The 24,821-nt window shown below is 31.5% G+C and overlaps 1 protein-coding gene, 1 long non-coding RNA gene and 1 other non-coding gene across 3 annotated transcripts; all 3 read right to left on the bottom strand.

The window, feature by feature from the left end:
• Window positions 1–1,837: 1,837 nt before the first annotated feature.
• Window positions 1,838–5,117, bottom strand: LOC107171016 (uncharacterized). Its single transcript, XM_089215017.1, has 8 exons — window positions 4,952–5,117; window positions 4,389–4,517; window positions 4,195–4,326; window positions 3,991–4,128; window positions 3,780–3,899; window positions 2,481–3,050; window positions 2,124–2,393; window positions 1,838–2,061 (listed from the first exon to the last, which is right to left on the bottom strand). Exons 1-8 carry the CDS (start codon window positions 5,115–5,117, stop codon window positions 1,877–1,879), a joined length of 1,710 nt encoding a protein of 569 aa, XP_089071143.1. The 3' UTR covers window positions 1,838–1,876.
• Window positions 5,118–7,788: 2,671 nt separating this feature from the next.
• On the bottom strand, window positions 7,789–10,519 carry LOC149061508 (uncharacterized). Its single transcript, XR_016189299.1, has 3 exons — window positions 8,412–10,519; window positions 8,236–8,314; window positions 7,789–8,102 (listed from the first exon to the last, which is right to left on the bottom strand). It is a non-coding gene; the product is annotated as an uncharacterized LOC149061508 (long non-coding RNA).
• A 13,976-nt stretch (window positions 10,520–24,495) lies between these two features.
• Window positions 24,496–24,567, bottom strand: TRNAP-UGG (transfer RNA proline (anticodon UGG)). Its single transcript has one exon. It is a non-coding gene; the product is annotated as a tRNA-Pro (tRNA).
• Window positions 24,568–24,821: the final 254 nt, after the last annotated feature.

The raw sequence follows: 24,821 nt of genomic DNA, 5'->3' as shown, positions 1-24,821 counted from the left end.
AGTCAAGTATCCTAAAATAACCATTAATTTTCCAGTATTCAAACTGTGCGTCTTCATCACTCATTCCTTCATCCATATTATCAACAGAACATTCAGTACCAGTAGTATTACTAACAAAATAGTCGCTGTCGCTGCCCCTATAATTGGACTATTTTTATCCTAAATAGTATTATTCCCAGAAATATCGATAGACGATGGCGATTACATTATACTAGTCTAATGATGATTATTAGCTATATTCATAAATCACACTAAGTGGAAATTCAGTGTATATCATATTTTAATATATAAATAACATAATATTATAACAAAATATTATTATTGCTAATGATATCGATGTAATATAATGTATAAATAACTGAATAATTTAAAATTTGAATTATCATTTAAAATATTCTTTGTAAATAAAAATAAAAATAAATAATAGAACAATTATTCTTCAGTTCTCATAGTACATGGACCATGGACGTATAAAATAGTTCATTTTTACACAAGGGGCTAAGAAGAATTTTAGGGGGGCTTAACAAAATTTTTTTTTTTTTTGGGGGGGGGGGGGGGGGGGGCTATAGCCCCCTTAGCCCCCCCCCCCATTCTACGCCTATGGTTGTAGGTATTGGAATAGCCTATCCTCTATATATTATCTATGTTTAAATAAAGATAATGATATTTTATTTTCATGTAATTAAACTTCTTTATTTATATTACACTATATAAATTATTAATTGTTGATGACTGTATTGTTACAATTATGAAACTAGATCAATCAAGATTTTAACCCTGCTCAAGACTCACAGTACATTATAGATCTAATTGAGTATTCCTTAGATATCTAATATATTCATTAAGGTTTCTATCTCTCAAATGATTAATTTGGAATGGTGACTGGCGTGAAGGAGGTGCTTGCACTGACTCTGGTGGCTCACGTCTGCATTTGGTCTATTCAGGGCTCTCCAATATAGTCCTACTCTCTGTGTGTATGTGCGTGTTTAGCGCATAGCCGGACATCCGTCAGTACATAGCAATATCTAAAAAAATTTACTGTTATACTTAATACTTTTTTTTATTAACCTGATATTAATTTAAATGACATTTAATTTCTATTGTTAAGATGTATTAGTATCATAGATGCAACTTCAATTTAAAAAAAAAAAAACTATGGATGTTCATAACCCAGATAGCAATATCATATTTTAATAACATTGAAAAAATATTGTTGAAAACAGATTATCATTGCAACAATATGTGCTTATTACGATTTTCTGATGTTCAAAATATTCTTACCATATTGACACAATAACGAAATGGCAGAAAAATCCACCATTGAGACAATATGTTCCAATTCACGTTGTTGCAATGATATATTTAACATATTTTGAAGATATTTAATTAAAATGTTGCTGAAACATATAGTTAATATTTTTGATATGTGGTGTCACTATGTTTTAAATATTTTCTAAACAACAAATTCAATGAAACAAATATTGCCCCAATATTATTCCTACATATTTTATAAATATGTTCCTCCATACATGTCCACAACATTTAAATAATCTTTTATTTACCTATTTATTTTATATATAATATATACATTATAAAAATTTGATTTAGACACCGCATATTTAATTTATAATATTATATGATAATATAGTAAATATAGGTATATATTAATCAAAATTAAAAAGAAAATGCATGGTCAATTTCCATAAAAAATATGTTTTATTATTTATATAATATTATAAATATTTATTTCATAATAAAACAAAAAAAAACATAATTGTATACTTATAAGTATGAAACTGTTAGGACTTAGGGATATTACATAAGTAGAATATATATGTAATAATTAAGATAAAATAGTATAATTATGTTACTGAACTCAGAACGTTCTCAAACCAGAATACTCCCCTTGCATTGAAGCAGCTCCATCATATGACTGGGCACAAAGATTTTTTTTCCAATTAATTTGATAATTATCGGTAATACGACAAAAAGTATCAAACATTCCTTTTCCGGTCGCATCAGTAGCTGCTTCTAAGCTCAATAATCGTTCATATGGTTTACCTAAAAATAAAAAAAGACTGTTAATTTCCGTTGACATGAAAATTTAATCATATTTTTGATACCTTCATGTATATATCTCACTACAAAAGTAAATTGCTCTATGTTAGCAACATCAGTAGTGGTATCTATTATAACAGCAAATAATCCACTGTCCTTCAATTCTTTAATTATAGATAACCGAACTTGATTTCCCATAATTTTCAAAAGAGAATTCTGAGATTCATGAGATAAAAATGTAAGCCTATTTTTTTTTGAAGACCAGACTTTATTTAAATGATTCATTAGAGGCCCATGATATTCTCCAATAAGTTTCAACATCTCTATGAAATTGCCTGAAAATATTTTATTTTATCAGTTGAAATGTCAAATATCCAACATACTATTTTAGAATTAATACTGCATTTTTACCATAGTATTACCTTGATTTTGGGACATAAATGACTCATTATGACCTCTTAGTGCAATATTTTGTCTGGCTGAAAATAACAAAACTTTTATAATAGCTCTAAGAACTTCTCTATTTTCTGATATTTTTTGATGATGAGAATGAAGCAGTTTTAAGTCAATTCTAACATTTTTAGAAAATAACCCCCGGCTTATCTCAGCTTGTAGATGTTCAGTCGTATGAGCATGGTTGTCAAGGTTTCTTTTTAAATGTTTCCAATCATTAGTTCCTTTATGAGCCAATAGTAACTTTTTTGCCTTGGGGAGGCCAAACAATTTACAAGATATACAGTATACTTTGTTCATCGACACAGAGTAAGACAACCAGGTACGTTTAACTAAAGATCCATTTGGTAATGTGTTATAATAATATGATTCATGGAACTTTCTACAAACGCCATGATTATCTTTTGAGGTTGGGAAACATTTGTTGGGAAGTTCCCATGGAAGGGGCTGACATGGTTCATACTGCATGAAATAAGTGAGCATTTCATTTGTAATAACTTCCGGAAATTTTCCAGGATCATTAGGATATAAGTCCAAATCTATATAAGATTGATAAGTTAAAAGTTAACAGTTAACAAATTATAAATTTAACTCGATAAGTTAATATAGAAAAAAATTAACTTAACTCAGTTTAAAAAAAAGTTAATCTATTTTTTTTTTTAAATTAATAAGTAAATCACATAAAGAGTGAATGTGTCTTTCTAGTTTCTAATTTGTAAATTATAAATCAATTTGATTTAACTTTTATCATAATGTACACTGTATACCCTTTTACTTTTTTATTATTTATTAAATTAAACTATTTTTAACTATTTTAACTTATTAATTTATTAACTTATTTTTTTTTAAATCAACTGAGAATAGCTAAGTTATTTCAACTGTAAATTAAACTAGTTAAGTTCATAAGTTAATTACAAAACAAACTAACTAGTTAAGTTAAAAAGATTAAAAAAAATTAACTTTTTAACTTAACTTTAACTTTTTAACTAGTTGATGCCCACCTTTGTGTGTTATGTCAAAATGAATAGAAATACTTTTAGGCTTTAATTATTTATTATGTATTTTAAGATATACACAGTGTCGATTTGGCTTCTGTATTAATCATTTTTATTTAATTTCTTTGAACACAAGACATATAATTTCTCAAGTAAAAATATACAACATTTAAAAGTTATTTTATAAAATATAATAAGGCCAGACCAACACTCTGTACACGGACTACACAAATTTAAATATACAGCATAATATTTTATTCACAAGATATCTACCTGTCAAGGTTAGGTCATTGTTTACTTCAACATGGACTGTAGTGGATGTTCTATTTAAATTATCTAGTACTTGATCTGTTACAGTACAATTATCAATATCTATGCCATAGCTACCAACACCTAATTAGAAACACACAAATTAAAAAAATAAATGTTAAAAAATCGTCAAACATAATTTATAAGATACCTACATTACATTCTATAACTATACCTGATAATGAAGTTTGTTCAACCGGATTATTGTTTACTTCAGGATAGGCTGTAGTAGGTGTTATATTAGGAATATTTAGTACTTGGTCTTGGTCTGTTAAAGAACAGCTATCAATATCCATACTATAGTTACCAATACCTAATTACAAACACACCAGTTAAACATTTTTAAAAAATCCAGAAACATAATTTATAAGATATCGACCTGATAATGAAGTCTGTTCAACCAAATCATCGTTAACTTCAACATGGACTGTAGAAGATGTTATATTTAGACTATCTAGTACTTGGTCTGCTACAGTACAGTTATCAATATATTTGGTATAGCTGCCAACACCTAATTACAAAGACATCAATTAAAAAAATCTACAAACATAATTTATTTGATATTCTTCTTACCTATTGATTCACACGGCTCAGCGGAATCACAATTTACTTCACTAACAGAAATATGAGCTGCAGAACATGCATTGGGCTTATTAGTTACAATATTAAGTTGTTGTTCAGTTGTTGTATGATTATCAGTGACTAATTGAAAATAAAGTTTTTGTTACATAATTTATAAATCTCAAACAGTCGAATATCATAATATATTCATATAAAGTATAGGTAGTTCAGTTAAAGTCTTAAAGATTCCAAAAAATTGTATAATGTGACTTAATAAATCTTAGGTACATTAATGCTTAGATCTTCAAATAATATTAATTTATACAGTCAAGATGCGATAACTCGAAAAACTTGACAATTCAATTTTTATTCCCCTAAAAAGAATAAGTAACTTGAATAATTAATATCTTAAAGTGAATTTTTATCCCTCTTCAACTTTGACTTATAGCGACTCGACTGTATTAATTCTTCATAATATCAATATACCTAATAATATTAATTTATACTAATTCTTTAAAATTTTAATATATATATAACAATTAAACTAACTATAATAAAATAAAACATAGACTTACCAATATTTTCTAATTTTGGCTTCTTGACTAAAAAATTTTTAATTGAAATGTTTGTTAAATTTCTTTTTGTTGTTGAAATTTTAGACTTGCAACTATTGACATGTTTAGTCCAATTTGTTGGATTCATGTCACCTTTTTGTCGCCCACAAATCTCGCAACTTTTCATGCTCGGGAATCAGGATCAAGCTTAATCAATTAAATTTATGAATTTAATTACCTACATTTTTGGTTATTTATGTATTATGAGTAATAATGTTTACTTACCGTTCGTAAATTTATAAGATATAAGATTTATTAGATAAGCCTATAAAAATATAATAGGTATTATACTATTATTCTTTGTTGATTGCGTATTATTAGTGTATTACCTACATCCTAAATAATATTATTTATACATAACATCATAACTTTTTTACATACATTTATATTAACTACTTACCAATCCACGGGTCAACCCACCACACCACCCACCCCAATTTATAGATGGGACACTTGACCCAAAAATTCTGCATCGCGCCGCCACTGGAGATGCTTCCAACATAAATCCATTTTCTGAGCTGTGTGATCTCAGTCAACGCATTCTTGTTCTTCCCTGGTCCAACGCAGATGTTGAGCGACTATTTAGTCAAATGAATATAGTAAAGACAAAGTTAAGGAATCGTATGGGACCAAAGTTATTGGATTCTATTTTAACTGTAAGATATGGTCTTAAAAGAAATGGCAAGTGCTGTGCTGATTATGAGCTATCAAAAGATTTATTAAAAGATATTTCCAACTCAAATTATTATCCTGCAAAAGTAACCGAAGAGACTGACAGACTACTCGAAGATGTAACTAATTTGATAGATTTAGATCAACCTATAATACTCTAAATGTTACCTTAGTTTTTATTATTTAGTCAAGGAAGGCTGATTTAATACATTTAGATTGACATGTTATACTCTTAATGTTACCTTAATTTTTGTTATTTTATTATTTATTATTTATTATTTAGTCAAGGAAGGCTGATTTAATATATTTAGATTGACATGTAATACTCTTAATGTTACTTTAATTTTTGTTATTTTATTATTTAGTCAAGGAAGGCTGATTTAATACATTTAGATTGACATGTTATACTCTTAATGTTACTTTAATTTTTGTTATTTTATTATTTAGTCAAGGAAGGCTGATTTAATACATTTAGATTGACCTATAATACTCTAAATGTTACCTTAATCTTTGTTATTTTATTATTTATTATTTATTATTTAGTCAAGGAAGGCTGATTTCATACATTTAGGTGGACCTGTAATACTAACAGTAATATATACCTAAGTAGCTAAGTGTTATTTTAATTTAAAATGTTGTTATTAATACTTTAATACAATGACCTATATTTATGAAGTAATAAATGATTTTTATTATGAATTTTACAATTGGTTATTGGATAGGTTAGGGATATATTATATTAAAATATATTTATATATAATAATATATAAATGAATTATTTTATTTTTATAACAACATTAAAATTTAAAGCTTTTTCTAGCTTTTTTGGAAGAGTTTTTATCTAGCATTATCTAGCATATTTTTTATCACCTATTTGCTTATTATTGGTTTTACTTAATGGCAACACTGGCTCCAAACAGTTTTCAGAGCCCGCCATTTGCAGTGAACGTGCTCAACGTGAAATAACAAGACATTAATATTATGTTGTCCTCGTGTTCATTTTACGACAATATCCCCACGTCTCGATGTTTGGTAAGTTTTTCAACTATTATTATTATTTTTATTATCATATTTAAATCAATCTTTATTTTATTATAGTCGCCGCAATTATTCCCCGCTACTTATAGACTGGAGGACTACACGCTCCGAGTCGCGGAATATGGACTGCCGGATGACAAATATTCGTTAGGATTCGAAGTCGGTCAACGTTTACCCTGGCAGACAACCGACACAGATTTACCACCAATATTAGACCTTATATCCGGCCAATTTCCATACGGCGTGAACTTATCAAGTGAGTCTTAATAATATTAATAAAACTAATATATTTTAAATCACATCTTACATTTTCAGACGACGCCCAATCATTCCATCCGAGTGATTATTCCGATGGAGGCAGATACGACGAGAGCCGATTGTACAGAATTGTACATTGGAAAAAAAAATGATATCCAATTTTATGTAGAAATAAAATATCCTATTATAAACACTTAAAACTTTCTTTTTTTTTCAAATCTAAATAATAGATTTTCACCGAAGAATATCAATTATTATTATGACGTCGGGGCATCAAGTATATATTATTATTTAAAATACTGAAGTCGAGTTTTTTTTTTTTTTTTCAAATCTAAATAATAGATTTTTACCGTAGAATACCAATTATTATTATTATGACGTCGAGGCATCAAGTATATATTATTATTTAAAATACTGAAGTCTAGTTTTTTTTTCAAATCTAAATAATAGATTTTTACCGTAGAATACCAATTATTATTATTATTATTATTATGTCTTGAAAAAAATACATTATTTATACTATTTATACACACATAAAATAAATATGATTCACCTCATTAAATGCATAATATAATATACATTTTAAGTTTTTTTTTTTTTTTAAAAGAACCTCCTATTTTATCGAAACTATTTATATTATACATCTCGTTAAATATATATCATTAGTTTGTATTTATTTAAAAAAAAAAAAAACATTATCATTATAGGGTCGAGATAAAATATAGATAAGAATATATATGTAAATATTTTTTATTGAAAAACAGTAATTATAATTTATAATAATTAAAAATGATGTACAATGTACACAGAGAAGTGTTTTATTATTAAACTCACTCGAAATCGATAATAAAACTCCTCTTATTCAACCCCCGGTATATGATGCTCACCGGCGGGACAGCACCAAGATTATACGCGGCGATATCCTCGTCTGACATTCGAATAGCTTTAGGGAGGAATACATTGACGGTTTGTGTGTTTGCAATGTCTATTAGGACGCAAGACACCGCTGGACCAAACTTCGTGTCGACATTTTTCATGGTCCGCACGGGGTACGACTCGTCCTTTCGGAGCTCGCCAATCGAAAGGTTAACAGTATTCACCTGGCTCTTCAGTGATTTTAAGAATGCCATAGTAGTATAGTACGCTGAGGACAGTAAAAAATAAATAAATAAATAAAAAATAAATTGACTAAACGCTAGTGTACACGTAATATAATATACCGCTATGCGTGAATAGATATTTTTATTATTATTTTATTAGAGTAAAAATTTACTCACTTTAAGTTTTCGAGATAAATTCGACGAAGATTTTGATGGTGACACGGGGTCTGCGGGCGGACTACGGAAACGAGCTGAACTAAAACAAAAATATTGTCTATTAATATCGAATAAAAATTGAGTCTGGCACAATTGTATAATTATTTAATTTTATTAAATTTATTAAATTAACTCACTTTTATTTTTAGTAGCTGATCGTGTAGTTGTGGATAGTTGTCGAATGTGTTGAATGCGTTGAATGAGTTGAATGTGTTGAATGAATTCAGAACTGAAAAATATAACTCCTGTTAATTTCGTATAGTATATAAACGAATGATATTTTAAAAATTATAGGCATTAGTCTCGTGTAATACGTCTGCATATAATAATAATATTAATAATAATTATTAAATAAAACTCACTTTATTCGAGCAACGATGTAAAATTTAGAACTTGTCGATAGACGATATTAGGTGAAGAGTTCTGGTTTGTGATGACTGAAATATACGACTGATTTAAAATTCACTGGCAACGGTCAGGCGTCCAAAATTATTATCAACAGACGCCCCCGCCATAATCTATCGGCGTGTACAATATCGTGCGGGTACAGGGATTGATAAGCGCATATATGTACATTACAGACGAAAAGGGTCGTTCGCTTAGCGGATCCTGCGCGTCGTATAGCTAGCGGAATGTATTGTCCGAACCACGTGGGACTGGCGGGTTGACCGTCGCCGTCAGATGATATGGTATTTTACACCCCGTCTGTAGGGTTGTCCAGATGCGGCTAACGAATACGATTATTTGTGTGAATAACTCAATATTCGTAGACATTATATTATGTATATGTATCTACTTGGAGACTTTAATAACTCGACGTGTACGGAAACGATATTATTCTACAAATTATTTTTAAAAATCGTGTTATGGAATGCGAGGTCGTTTGTGCGACGCTGACCAACCATCAATCCCAGATGTGGAGTATATACATGTTATACACACAAGGATATAATATGCGTAATAAAACTCTTTACACGATTATATAATATAATATACATTTATTTCAGAAATATTATATACAAAAATTAAATAGTATATCACATTATTTTTACATATTATTTTTAAACCATTTAAGTAATGCAAAAATTCGATTATATGTATGTAGCCGCACTCGGCTTTAATATGGATTGTTTGAATAATATATTAAAACGCCTTTACGGCAGAAAGGCAGGCTACCCAAAGTGCTGCACTACCAACCAAAAATAAGAGGATGATATAATTAATATAGTATGTATAATAATAATTGAGTTTTATTTTAACAGTAATACAAGTAATAAATAGTAGCCCTGCTGGCTCAACAATATAACAAAATATAATATAAGTAGCCCTGCTGGCTCAACAATGCATAAGACAGTATAATAATGTAAATTTGAGCCTGTTGGCTTAATGCAACAAGATATAAATATAAAGATTGGCCTAAGTCGGCTGACAATAAATATATGATATGTTTTGCCTAAGCTGGCTATACAAAAAGATATATAATAATTGGCCTAAGCTGGCTCGATCCAACCGTATAATATAATAAGTTTGCCTAAGTTGGCTATACAAAAGTGTAATAATAATAATAATAATAATACTGAGGCTCGTCAGCCTATTACCTGGGAACTGGTGTCCGTTGGCGGCTTCGAACCAGAACGCTACCGTCTCGGGACGCCCACACTTGTACAATAAAAATAATACAATATAAAATAAAGTGTGTGACAATCCCGAGAACGTACGACCAACGGGCCACCAGTTCAACGAATAACTCAAAAACAACTTGACACCAAAAACAATAAATTATACACTTGACGATCACGTGGTTCTGTAAGTCCGTGTGACTTGACCGCCCTGAATTGGGGAATAATAATTAGAATTTTTGTATAATATGATTGTGATACTCACAGAACCGCTGATACTATGATGACTAACAACGAAAAATGAACAAACGATGAACAAATATGAGTATATTAAAAAGAATTTTTAATTAATGTAGTAACACGAATGGTATATAATGCAACACCACTGGCTGGGAATTATGACCGTGCAGCTCGAGAGGCGGAAAAAGAACAAGAAAAACGAACGACAATGTGAGCACTACGACAAACACAAAAGTATGAAGTACGAAACGAAAGCTCAGTGCCACCTACACAAATGAAAACACGCGAACTTATGGACCTGTCGGAGACACTGAGGAGAATGACTTTTAAGAATACATGAAACATTACAACATAACCGAATTTATTTCGACCGCACACACACGATACGAAATAACGAAAACATTTTAAACAGAAAATGAGATAACGGCTGCACGCACGCACCGGACGGTTATCACACAACAGCTGTTGTCAACCGCACCGCGGTGGCGCACGATACGAACCGGTACCTCAACACGAAATTCACAAAACGAAAAACCCACCAAACGAATAAGATTCAAAAACCAATGTTGGCGACAACAATGTACATTGTGCACTATCTAAATTCATATGGTATAGACAGCGCGGCTGTATATTTTTGCCCAGCCCCGCGTGTAGCTGATCGAGTTGCGGACAGTCCAAATCCGTGCCCATCTCGACGATTTCGACATTGGGAATGAAGTCTTGAATGATCTGCCGTTTTTCTTCGCCTTTCACGTAAATGCATTCGAAATGTAACGATTTTAAAATCTTTTCTATTTCAGAATACTCCACGTCCCCGCAATCCAAAGACAGTTGATGGTAGTTGCGAAATAACCACATGTTGGTAGCATTGACTTTCGACGTATTTTCGCGCGTTCTAGTGTGTTTAAAAATCCAGTGTTGGCTAGCCCATCCGCCCACGTCCACTACCGACATTTCTTTTATCAAGTATTTCGAGTTTGGGCCTAATACACACTGAATATCTAGTATACCCGACGACATCATACACGTTATCGCACTTGTTATATTATAATATAGGTATATATATATTATATATATATATATATATATATATATATGTATTATAACGTCTTACTAGCGTTAGACTTGTATGAATACTGATGATATCCAAAGACTTTATCCTCGAGTATGACTATCCTGTCGCGTGCGACCGACAAGTCAGTTTTCAAATCTTTGATGTTTTTACTAACAATCTCAACGGATTTGATTAATCCTTAAGGATCCTTAAGGATTCAATTTTATTATTGTTTTCCGAAATATATTTATCGATCGACGGTACTGGTGTCGATTTTAAATGTTTTATTTTCATTTCAATCACTTGTGTGCGCTCGCCGAGCGTTGAGATTTTTTTCTCGTTCACGTCATTTATATTACTATGTATAGCTAACTCATTTGCAAACTTTTCACCGAGTGTCCCGATTTTTACTAAATTAATCTCGATTAAATTAACGTGTGAGGCGAGCTCTTTTTCGAACCTTTCCTCCATATCCGCTATGGATTTATTTAACCGACTAGCCGGCGAACCTCCAAACGCGTCCATCGCACCGCGGTAACTGTGTTTATATTTTAAGATCGGTCTTATTTATCCAACTATTATGTTCGTCCGTAAAACCTAGCCATCGAACGAATACACGCCGGCCCTTTGTGCGAATTACTTTTTCCACCAGATAATCGTCGGGCAACATTGTTTTGCGTATTTCTTCGGCGTAAAACCCGCCGGCGATCGGTCTACCCGTATAATCTTGTAGCGTAAACGTGCTCGGCGTAGTCTTATTCACTTTAATAATAGTAAATATTTCCGTAGACCAATTCGGTAAATATCCTTTGGTGAAAACACCCTTGTACACGCTGATGCGTACTTTGTCTCCGACGCTAAATTTTATTTTACCGGTTTTTTCTACAGCGTATTTTAGTTCAACACGTGTCGGGTCGGCGTCAGCCTGCACCGGCGTCATACCGATAGTCCTATGCGTAGAATTATTATAGTCATCGATTAACGAGGGTAGAATCGTGATCCAGTCGCGTGAACCCCTGCTAGTGAATTCTTTAAACATCCGCTGTTTTAGCGTGCGATTAAATCTTTCCACGATAGACGCCTTGACCGCGCTAAACGTGCTATACATTTTAATATTGTGTTTTTTCACTAACGTTTCGAAATGTTTATTATAGAATTCACGTCCCTGATCGACGTGTAATAGGTTAGGACTATTCTGTGCAAAAATTTTACTTGCAGCTGCAGTGACTTCTTCGGCTTTTTTCGACTTGAGTGGCAGGGCCCACGAGTATTTAGTGAAACAATCGATAATACAGAGTATATATTTATACGATCTGTTCACGCCGGAATATTGTTGCATGTCAACGAGGTCCGCTTGAAATAAATCGTTTTTTCCGTAAACAATGACGCGGCGTCGAGGGTACCTCCTTCTGGCCGCCGCGTGAAGTTCGCTGGCTATCGATAGATATTAAAGGTTAATTGAAAGTGTAATAACACCTACACATCTCATAATAATATATTTAATTTTTGATACTAGTAAACAGTATATTAAAGTGTTATATATTTATCTAATAGGTAATTAAATATAATTTTTCAATTAAGAACATATTACTTTTGATAGAAGATAATCGAATATCATTTAAATTAGATTTGACTGCTTATAATATTATTAGCGATTAATAACACTTTGATAGTTATTGAAAGGATTATAATAAGTAATATTATTAGTTGTATATAATATAAGATTATCAAGTTGATAATAATAATATTCACTATCTACCAACTAGATATCATAGGTTTTAGTAAATTATTATTATGAACACCTATCAAAGATGATATTTTAGATAATATGTATGAGTTTTATGATCTATCTCATTGATTAAATTAGATGACTTCCCATCATTAAGTTGTTAGCTACCCCATCATAGTTGTAATGATCTTGTGATATTAGAAAAATGTTTGATTTGATAATGGAATATTGATATTAGAGAAACTTCAACTGTTTATAATTATCAAAGGTTGTTAACGTTTCAGTAGTAATTAAAGGGTAATTACAAGTGAAACACATTCACTTAAGTTAGAATATTAAATGATTATATATTGATATAGATAATATAGTGATTATCAGTTTTAAGGTTCAGTGGAGGTTCTAGTGCACTGGTCAATATTGTATATGTCGTCCATTCGGTGCTCGCAGGGTAATAATTATACGGTCACAGACGCGCAAACCGTGTACCACGTAGCGGGGGGGTTTTATACGTATATGTATATGGAACTAGATGAATAGTAGTGTCGTCGTAGAATAACTTTGTGTCTCGTAATAGTATACATATTATATTGTAATGTGTAGAATACGATTCCTCTTAAGAGGACGCTACATCCGCATGTGTTGCCTTCATCGTACAAGTGCGTAGTATATCAAATTTTACTCTTGGCAGATCACGTTTATCTCCGTTAGTTTAAAATTTAGAATGAATTAAAATATAATAAAAGTCTATGAGATTACCTAGATAGTAATTTTGTCTTTAATTTTTATAACTGATCAATTCACTCTAAATTTTAAACTAACCTGGATAAAAGTGATCTGCTGAGCGTAAAATTTGCTATTCTACACTCTACAGTCTACACACACGCGGGTGTCCTCCACGAACGCGTTTAAATATAACGTGTTATATACTCTCACTCGTTATCTGCAGTAGTTCTAATACAACTATACTGCGGGCCCACAAATTTAGCTGAATTCTTATTATGCTCGACAACTAATATAATATGCGGAGTATATTATATTATATTATTTTAATATTATAATATGTTATAGTAATATTATATTGCTTCTCTGTCTCTCTGTCGCTCCCCCTTTACGGCGCATAGGCAACATATAACGATTATGCGTAATGTATATGTTTTAATACGTGTATGTATATATTGTAGGTATATGTTTTTACGCGTGTGTGTATATGTTTTTACGTAATTATGTAGGTATATGGTTTTGAACATTTATGCATAATATGTATGTTTCTACACTATATGAGGTGGGATCGCTTAAAAATGAATTTAGTAAGAAACATAATAAAAATCGTGTTAATAGCAGCATTCGAGCCTGTAGATGCAAATCTGAACCATATGAAGTATAGATAATAATTACCGTAATATAGTAATAATCGGTCATGTATAATCGGAATCGTATGATGTTACCGGGTAACATATTATTGTTCATTATAACACGATAACCTATATGACTATATTATATATACATATTTTTATTGAATAAACAACAATTTACATTAAACAATTTAATCATGTCAGTATTTGACTCGATCACTTGATATCCTAAAGTATATATTATGAGGTGCGTAGAAAAACTGCGTCTACCCGATTAACGGATATATTACGCCAATGTTGGTGATAATATGACGTTAACCGCGAGGGCGGTTACGCCAGATACATATAGATAATAGTCCGATAAGTGGAGATGCGTTGCGGATAGAGGACGCGCGCGCACGACGTCCTCGTTTAGGGTGTGGTGACGTACGGCGCTGCGGTAAATGGTCGGGGATGAGGAAGGGGGTTAACTTGAAATAAATGAAATATTAAAAATTCAAAACAAAATACGTCCTTTTTTCTAAAATATAATATAATGAATATTATATTTGACGATATATATGTGCGGTATACAACACAATCTCATTTTACAATATGTGTGTGTGTGGGAGAAAAGCATCTCACTGATAGATGGTTCATATATATATATGTATATTATAACACGGTATAATAATACATATCATGTTATTATTATACACGTGTTTCATCTTATTATTATTATTATCCTCGGTCAGCGGTGATCGGAATGTCGAGGTCGAGTAAGGGGGTTGGTAATCTTAATATGTGTACATCGCAGGCCCTTCGTTCTCCTGGAATCCTAAAAGCTGTGAAAAAAATATCAAATTATATTATAAGATATAATATTCTCTACGATATCCTAGCGATATTATATAATACGGAATAATATTATATTTTAATAGTAATAATCACCTCTTCAATGTCGTCGACACCACCACTGTCATTACTCGGGGACGTGATCTATGGTGTTATTCTGAATATTACTCGTCCAACACGTCATGGTCAACTGTTTATTCGCATATAACAGATAACTAGGAATAACTACTCGACGTGGTATTTACTATTCAAATATTTTAATTCGCATTATTTTTGTTACAATCATTATTGACGCGCTTACACCGCGTGCAAATTATTACTATATAGTATACAACCACCTGCTGCAGTTACCGAGAGACCGATATACTGGCTACAAGTGCCTTATTTGCGTGCATATAAAACGAATTATCTGAGATTTATTATTTTTATACGAGGTATTATTGTTATTCACATGTTCTCTCGACTGCCGATCGTTAGTACGATAAATAGACGATGGTCGAATATGGCTTCACTAGGTTCAATGCCGCTACTGGGGTGTATTGTTGGGAAAATGTGAGGAAAACGATGAAGTGTATAATCCTGAATGCGTATCGGTGATATTATATAAAGGCGTGCAATTTATTGAAAACGTCAAAAATAAAATTAATAATATCAATCATTATAGACAAGTCCGTATATCGGAACCGTATGACGCCGTCCGTTAACACTTAGCTAAATAGCTATTAATAAGCTACAGCTATTACACCGCACTCTATATAATATCTGTATAATATACATTTTCATTGAATACAATTATATTAAACAATTTAATACTCGACTTGGTATCCCGTTAAAGTATATTAGTATATATATTATATATTCGCAGACAGATGGTACATATTATATACATATAATATATATATATATATATAACACGTCTTTATTATGCATATTATGATATTATTGTACACGGTCGGCGGCAGCGGCGGTGACCAGTGGTCGGAATGTCGAGGTCTAGTAGGACGTTAACGGCAATAGTCTCAATATGTGTACATGGCAGGCCCTTCGTTCTCGTTGAATACTAAAAAGCTGTGAAAAAAATATCAAATTATATTATATGATATAATATTCTCTACGATATCCTAGGGATATTATAATACGAAATGATATTATATTTCAATAGTAATAATGACCTCTTCAATGTCGTTGCAGACGTTCACGGATTTTAGGCCAGCAAAGTCTATGACGAAGTTTGTGCAGTCAATCAAATCGTTAGGCGGCCGCATAGTCGTCGAACGTTGTATATTTTTGCCCTTGCGCTCACCGCGAACCTCCGAGATGGTGGTTTTAATTTTTCGCGTCATTTTTTCACCGGAAGAATTAAATGCACTAGTTTCACGTTAGGCTGTTGCAGTGTTGCAGTGTTACGAACGACCATTTAAACGTTATCTATTCACGGTGTATAGCGATAATAGTGTTGGGAGGGGGGTGAAGTTCTTGCACTGTAATCAGAGAATAAATGAAATGTCATCTATTCCGTGCTATAATATCGTGATATGATACTAGACGAAAAACTGTGTGGGAAAATGGGAGGAAAATGACGAAGTGTGGCAGCAACACGGCGTGCATAATCCCGAATGCGTATTTGTACTGTTATATAAAGGCGCAAAATTTATCGGGAACGTAAAAAATGGCTTTAACAATATCAATCGTGACGATCGTTATGATAATAGTCAAGACCGTATATGTAAATCGGAATCGTATGACGTCGTCGGCTAACATGCAGCTAAATCAATATTCATTATTTCACTGTACCCTCTATATAATATCTGTATATGCATTTTAATTGAATAAAACTATATTTAACAATTTAATCGCGTTAATATCTGACTCGGCATCACGCTAACTATATATGTATATGATTTTACACATTTATGTATATGTTTACGCACATGACGTACATAATGTATATGTTTTTACCATGTATGTATATGTTTACGCACATTATGTACATATGTATGTATAGGTTTCTGACTATGTATATATATGTTTTCACACATTATGTACATAATGTATATGTTTTTACACATGTATGTATAGCTTTTTGCGTTAGTATGTGTTTTAATGCATATATGTATATGTTTTTGTGTATGTATGCGTCGAAAAATCTCGTTACAGAATCGGCGGATAGATGGCGCCACCGGCGGTGGTGAAATGTCACGGCGGCGTCCGCGCGGCGGCGTCCGATAAGCGAGGCCGCGTCGCGGACAGAGCGCGCCGCGCGCGACATCGTGGCGCGGGTGGGGTGAAGCGGGGGTGATGGAGGGGTTAACCCGGTGTCTACGACGTGGGCGGTGCTGCCGGGAGGTGTGGGGGGGAGGGGGTGGTCCGGTGGCCAGGCGTCTATGACGTAAGTGTCGCAGGGCGGCGCAGGCAGATGACGGGGCGAAGCGGGGGGGTGGCGCAGGTGGCCAGACGTCTATGACGTGGGTGTCGTGGTACATGCTGGAGGTGGGGGAGGGGGTAACGCAGGCGGCCAGACGTCTATGACGTAGGTGGTGCTGGTGGGGTGTGGGGGGAGGGGATGGCCCGGTGGCCGGGCGTCTATGACGTAGGAGGCGCAGGGCGGCGCAGGCTGAAGTGCGGGGGGTGGCGCAGGGTGGCGCAGGGTGGCGCTGATGGGAGGGCGGGGGGGGGGGGGTGAAGCGGGGGGTCACCAGAACCGGCCATTTCATACTACTGATGGCACATTCGATTATTGTCTGAAATTTTTTTTATAATATCTATTGATATATAAATAATAAAAATCATAAATATTATTGACCACAGGAAATAGTCAATAGCTTTTATATACATAGGTATTGAATTAATAGAATTATGTAGTAGATATGAAAAAAATACAAAATTCAAAATGCCGAAACAAATACAATCTTTTGATTTATTAATACACTAATACAGACAAGTATTATACATTTTTTTAAAATTATTAAATAAAAATAACATGGTATTTAATAATGTACTCTGAATACTTTTTCAGGAAACTAAAAGTCTAAAACTGCAAGTTAGAGAATATAGCCAACTTTATACTTCATTATATTTATTATTTCATTATTTATAAATTAACTTAACTTGAATTTGATTAAAAGTAACTTTTATCATGTTTATATCAATTAATATAAGTTAAGTTAAAAATGAAGTTTATAAAAATTAAATTTTAAAAAGTTAAGTTAAAAGTTAAAATTAACTTAACTTTTAACTTTTTAGCGCGTTTGTGCCCAGACTTGGATATTTTTATAATAATTACGTTCCACTTGTGTTTTCGGTGTTACCAAATAAAACAAAACAAACTTACTAACTTTACACATTTTTTAAATATTTTAGTATACTTGAATGCCAAAATGTTGGACTAATATTAAAACCTACAACAGTTATATGTGATTTTGAAGAATCGATTCATATCACATTAATAGAAGTGAATAATGTGAAAATCTTTGTATGTCGTTTTCACTTAACACAGTCTTGGTACAGAGAAATACAAAACTTAAGACTGGATGTGTAAATAGCGTATAAAAATAATAAAACCCCCGAAGGTGAATGGTCGAATAATATTTTTAAATCCTAATGAAGTGGGCTCATGTTTACTGACAATTATATAGACAACAATTCATTTCCACCGTGTATTTGGGCAGTTGCACCAGCCTCGTCGTCACTTACAACGAATGCATGTGAATCCTTTCACAGTAAATTTAACTCAGCGTTTTATCATCCATACCAACACATTTTCAGTTTCATTAAAATGCTAATACCTAAATTTATAAACAGACACATACATAAAACTATCAAGTTTATATATAACTCCACGAAAAACATCTCAAACATGTCAACGGACGAAACAAATTCAAGCTGCTTTGGACCAGTATCTTAGTAAATTGATTTCAAGAACTTCATTCATTGAATTAGTTGCATTATACAAATACAAAAAAGGCAGGTAAGTCGTGGATGTCGCTCTGCTGTACAGTAGATTACAAGTGGGTTACTGTAATGGATGGAATTAAATTTGAATCCAATGATATTATATAATTGTATACGATCTTAGATATAAAAGGAAAATTTTTTATGAATTTCTAGCATAAAATAATTTACGAATTTTCGTGATTTTTACATAATATGTTGTCAAAATTTAAAATTTGAATGCTTATAAAAAACAATTGTGACAATGTATTTCTTTTATTTTTCAACTGCTATTGTAAAAATATGTTAGGAGCCTTGTATTAAATTTTCAAATCTTAGAATTAAAAAGAAAAACTTTTATGAATTTCTATCTAAGATAATTTGAACATTACCGTATTTTTACGTATTTAGTTAAAATTTGAAATTTAAATGCTTATAAAAAAAAATTGTGCCTATGTATTTTTAATATTTTTTAACTGCTATTGTAACAATGTTTTAGAAGCCTTGTTTCAAATTTTCAAGCTTTTGTACCGAACACATAAATTTTTATCGATATTTATAGAAAAAAAAACTAAAAAAGTTGAAAAATTAAAATGTCAGTAAACAGCTCAAAACAAAACTAAATATTTTGAAAATTTTATCAAATATAGAAAATGCTTATATAAACATTCATTGAAAATTTAAAGTATCTGCGGTCATTTGTTTTAGAGTTAAACTAAAATAAAGAAATCGCTAAAAGTGAAAATACAATGTTGTAAAAATTTAAATTTCAAATGCTCATAAAAATTTAATTTGAATTTCCGGTGTACTTTTTATTTGTGATAAAGATTGAAAAACTTTTAAGGAATCTTGTATTAAATTTTCAAATCTTAGATTTACAAAGAAAATTTTTTATGAATTTCTAGCTTAAAATATTTTGTGGATTTTGTGATTTTTACGTATTTTGTCAAAATTCAAACTTTGAATGCTTATAATCAAAAATTGTGACTATGAATTTATTTTATTTTTCAACAGCTATTGTAACAATATGTTAAGAGCCTTGTATTAAATTTTTAAGCTTTTCTGCATAACAAATACATTTTTATCAATATTATTTAAAAAAAAAACTAATAATGAACGAAAATTTCAAATGCCTATGAATAGTTCAACTTAAGTCGAAAATTTTTGCATGGTGGATAGAATATACTTATATAAACATTCGGTGAAAATTTCATGTATTTATGGTCATTTGTTTTAATGTTACGTCAAAAACCAAAATCGATTTTGTCGAAAAATGAGTGTGCGTAAAATTTCCCGTTTTTCCCTTAATTTTTAGTTTGTTTTTCTCGATTATTGAGAAAAGTATTAAGAATTTTTCACTTTTGATCCCCCAAATTACCACCTAGATTCACTTTCTGATCGAACGAGGTACTGAAGTCAAAAATCGAAGCATTTATACTGCCCCAAAACGTGATGACAGACACACACAAAAAAAAAACACACACATCATGGTAAAATCAATACATTCATCGCTCCGCTCAGAATCTAAAATGTGCAAGTATTAAAGCAATGAAGTATAACAGCAATTAATATGTATACCTTTTTAAATATTTTTTTTTTTTTTTAATTATAAATTATTATTTCCAGGTTATTAAACCTTCGATTAATCGTAAAACATAAAATACCATTAAAACAAATCTTTCAAATCAACATAGGTAATTTTGTTTTTTTTTTTTTAATTTAACATATAATGTTTTGAATCTGCTAAATATTTTTTATATTCATAAATTATGAATTATAATAATACGACTTTGATTTTAAATATTTTTTTTTTAATTGGCCAACGTTTTTGTATTATTAATTATTATTCGATTTTATATAAACTTATTACAACAATATGTGCATAAGCTCAACTATTGTATAAACAAAAACTAAGCTAAATTTATATTAGGAAAAGAAACTTGTATGTTTGTACTATCGAAATACTATCGAAAAAATAATCAATTTTAAATTTGTTGCAAAATACATTTCCTATTTCTATTAATACCTGAGGATGATGCATTTTAAAAAAATTGGTGCAAATTACACATGTTGTAAAATATTTTGGGTCAATTTTGGTGCAAATTGACTACAGCTGAGAAAATGTATTCCATTTCTAACTTAAAAACGTTTCCCTGAACAATTTAAAAAAATATGTTAGAAACTTAGAACCATTTCATTCTGAGACGACGTACCTAGTATTGATTTGAATTAGTTGTGACAAACAGACTCATTTGTTTTTTTTTTTCATAAAAAAGCCGTAATTGAAGTTATACAACTCCAGGTATACAATTACCTATATATATATATTTAATTATATTTACTGTATAACTTTAGTAGTCAGTTCATTACGTACAATAATTCTGTTTGAATGTTTCTTTCATTATTACTAATGGAAAAGTTTTTGGCAACATAAAACATTTAAAATTACTTAGTCTCTAGCTCATATGCATTTATTTAGACATATTTACTTTCTAGGTACCAGACTCAGAATAAATATAGGTATCGAATTTCACAATACCTTTTAATACTATTTGAAAATATTCTGCAGATTATGATAATATTTTTTTGTCACGCCTGCACCGAAAGTTTGGTTTTCGACAACGGTTGAAGCGTTCGAAAGCGTCCTTTTTCCGTCCAGCGGCGGTAAAGTGGAAATCCCCAAAGTGCCGGGCGGAAAAGAGGAAATCCCCAAAAGTGCCGGGCGGAAAAGAGGAAATCCCCAAAAGTGCCGGGCGGAAAAGAAGAAATCCCCAAAAGTGCCGACCGCCGGGCGCGTATCCCCTGCACAACCAGAAATTAAAATGTATACCTACCACGGTTCTTACAAAACATAAACTTTTGGTTACATCTTAAATGTATAGTATAACCTCCTTGCATGACGCATAAACATTTAAACATATTTAATTTGCACTGTTCCTAGATAAGTGCGTCGAACGATGCGTTAGTAAATGTCTTCCATGAAATTGTTTTTGTAGAATAGTCTATAATTGTTGCATAGATCCCTACATAACCTTTTCCATGAACGCAGGGGCGTGACAAAAAATAGTATGTGTGGCTCGCGCGGGAAGGCCATTTCAGTCTTGGGCGAAATGCGGCACTCGCCTACGGCTCGTGCCGCACACGACGCCCGCGACTGAAATGGCTCACTTCCCGCCCTTGACACACAATATACTATTATTATTAGATTCAATGAAATTGAGATCATTAATAATAATTTAGGTATCGGCTGATTATCATACCTATAACAAACATAAACATGGTTCCTTAACCAACTCGGAATGTAAGTCTTCCATAGTTACCTACCTACAACCTACATTATATTATTAATTATTATAATGCAATTTTATTTAATATTATGATATAAATACTGATAGAAAATCTTGAATTTAATATTCGAAATTCAAATCTTAGATGTTAAAATAAAATATTGTATTGATAGATTTTAATTTTACGCTAGTCATATGTATCCAAATATTATCTATTGGGTCCTAGAACAGGTGTTTTTGTCACATGTTACCATTGAATTTTTAACTTTCTCCGAAGCTACGAATTTGTGTGATGCATAATTGCATAAAATTAATATAAAATGCATGTATAGTCCAATAAATATATCTATCGTGTGTTTTTCTTTGTCCAATTTACAGATCTTATAATGCCGGTAGCGATTGACGATATATCATACAAAAATTTTCCTAGAAACGGTGATAGGAAACAATAATATATAACGATACGCGAAAATAATATATCATCTACCACTTGTAAGATCAGAGCCGTGCCATTAAGATTTGGCGCCCAGGGCAAAATTAAAAATATTCGCCCTCTTTAAGTTTAAAATAGTATAAAAAAAATGTTTGGCGCCCCCGCCTTTAAACGTTGCGCCCGAAGCGTATGCCACATAGGCCCGCCCCACGGCACGGCTCTGCGTAAGGTTACCGATATGGCGATATATAGGTAATACGTAGATACTTAAATTAATATTTTGATCTCATCAAAACTTAAATAGATATATATATTTTTTTTTTACTTTATTTTAAACACACAATCTGTAAATTAAGTTTACAGCAACCATGTAGGATGATTCATATAGGAAAATGTCTCAAGTAGTAAATATGATAAATTTCAACTTACGCAGTTGTATTATTAGTAAAGCGCGGATTTGTATACCTACTACTGCACAAACTTTTACATATAATAAATCTATATTTTTATATTTTTCACAAATTTAGGCTGTAGGAGATAACCATTTATGCTTTTTTTTGCGAACATAATTTTTATTTTTATATAAAATAATGTATTCTATACAATAAATAATTCAATTCTATCTCTCTCCGTAATTTACATAATATACTTTAGGTACTTAAATAGTAGGTAATTGAAGTGAGGTAACTTTATTATTCAATATACAGTGAAACCTCTAAATACCGGACACTCTCGGTCGCTTAAACGTCGTCCGCTATGTGGAGGTGTCCGCTATTGAGAGGTGTCCATTAATGGAGGTTTCACTGTATTTTGTTTTGTGAAATTTGTGTTTATTATTATTTATTTAACTCAAAAACTTACTTGATTTTTTCCGAGAATTCTTATATCATTATTACCACCTACTCTCCTCAAAAAAGTATGGTTTGTAGATAGTATATATGAGTTATGATTTCAACTTGTATGTGTTGAGTATAGTCTATTTCCAAGTTGTTGATGGATAAAATGTTTTTCCAAAAATTGTTTATCACAAATATAAACTGATGCTGTGCAATAAAATATAAAGTTTGTTAAATAATTTTTACGAAAGGCATGTTCTAAATATAAAATTAATTTTTATCATAGAACCATTTTAATTGTTGGTGGTTTTAATACCAGTGTACAAAGTATTGGCATTACATTTAAAATCTATAATATAATATACTAATTGGACTAAAATTTACGAAATATGCATGCATTTATGCACTTAAAATATGCAATAAAATTAATTTTAAGTAAACATTTGTATAATTCATTAAATATTTAATATAAGACAAATAATTATATTAATAAATACCTAGTTGAAATTATTTGTATTATGTATGTTGTATTGCACTGTATGTTGCATTTCGAACATTCTCTCATCTAATTGTTGTGGTACCCAAACTTTATTATAATAGATTATAGCAGGAAATTCCTGCCAGGAATAAATGTAGTTGTAATAGTTGTATTCATAAATCTGATCCCGACTCATTAGCTTATAATTGTTTTTATTAGAGTCAAAATATACACTATCATAACCATCTAACAAAAATACAACTTGAAATATATTATTTAATTTTTTTTAGCTCCAGTTAGAGCAGTTTATATTTTATTTTTAATAGCAATTGTCAATTCGTAGAAAATTGAAAAAAGTTTCATCTGCAGTAAATAAATCGTTAACTATATCCTATACTCTAAATAATAAAAAAATGCAAAAAAATCGATGGGCCTGTCCGGGATTTGAACCCGGGACCTCTCGCACCCAAAGCGAGAATCATACCCCTAGACCAACAGGCCGCGATGAAGAAGTCACGTGATTATATGTGCCTTAATGCGAATGATCGGATGTTGGCAAGTTTCTATATTTTCCTTTCACTCACAAGTCGTCGTTTTGATCGAACCGGTTTATCGACAAAAATAAAATAAAATTGAAAAAGGCGGGTAAGTCGTGTATGTCACTCTGCTGTACAGTAGGTGACAAGTGGGTTACTGTAATGGATGGAATTAAATTTGAATCCAATGATATTATATCCTTGTATACGAAAAACGAT

This window comes from Diuraphis noxia, unplaced genomic scaffold (genome assembly GCF_037042655.1).
Source record: "Diuraphis noxia isolate RWA-SAM2 unplaced genomic scaffold, SU_Dnox_SAM2 contig0001, whole genome shotgun sequence".
NCBI lineage: Eukaryota > Metazoa > Arthropoda > Insecta > Hemiptera > Aphididae > Diuraphis > Diuraphis noxia.
The sequence above is the reverse complement of the archived record's forward strand: the minus strand, read 5'-3'. Positions and strand labels throughout refer to the sequence as shown.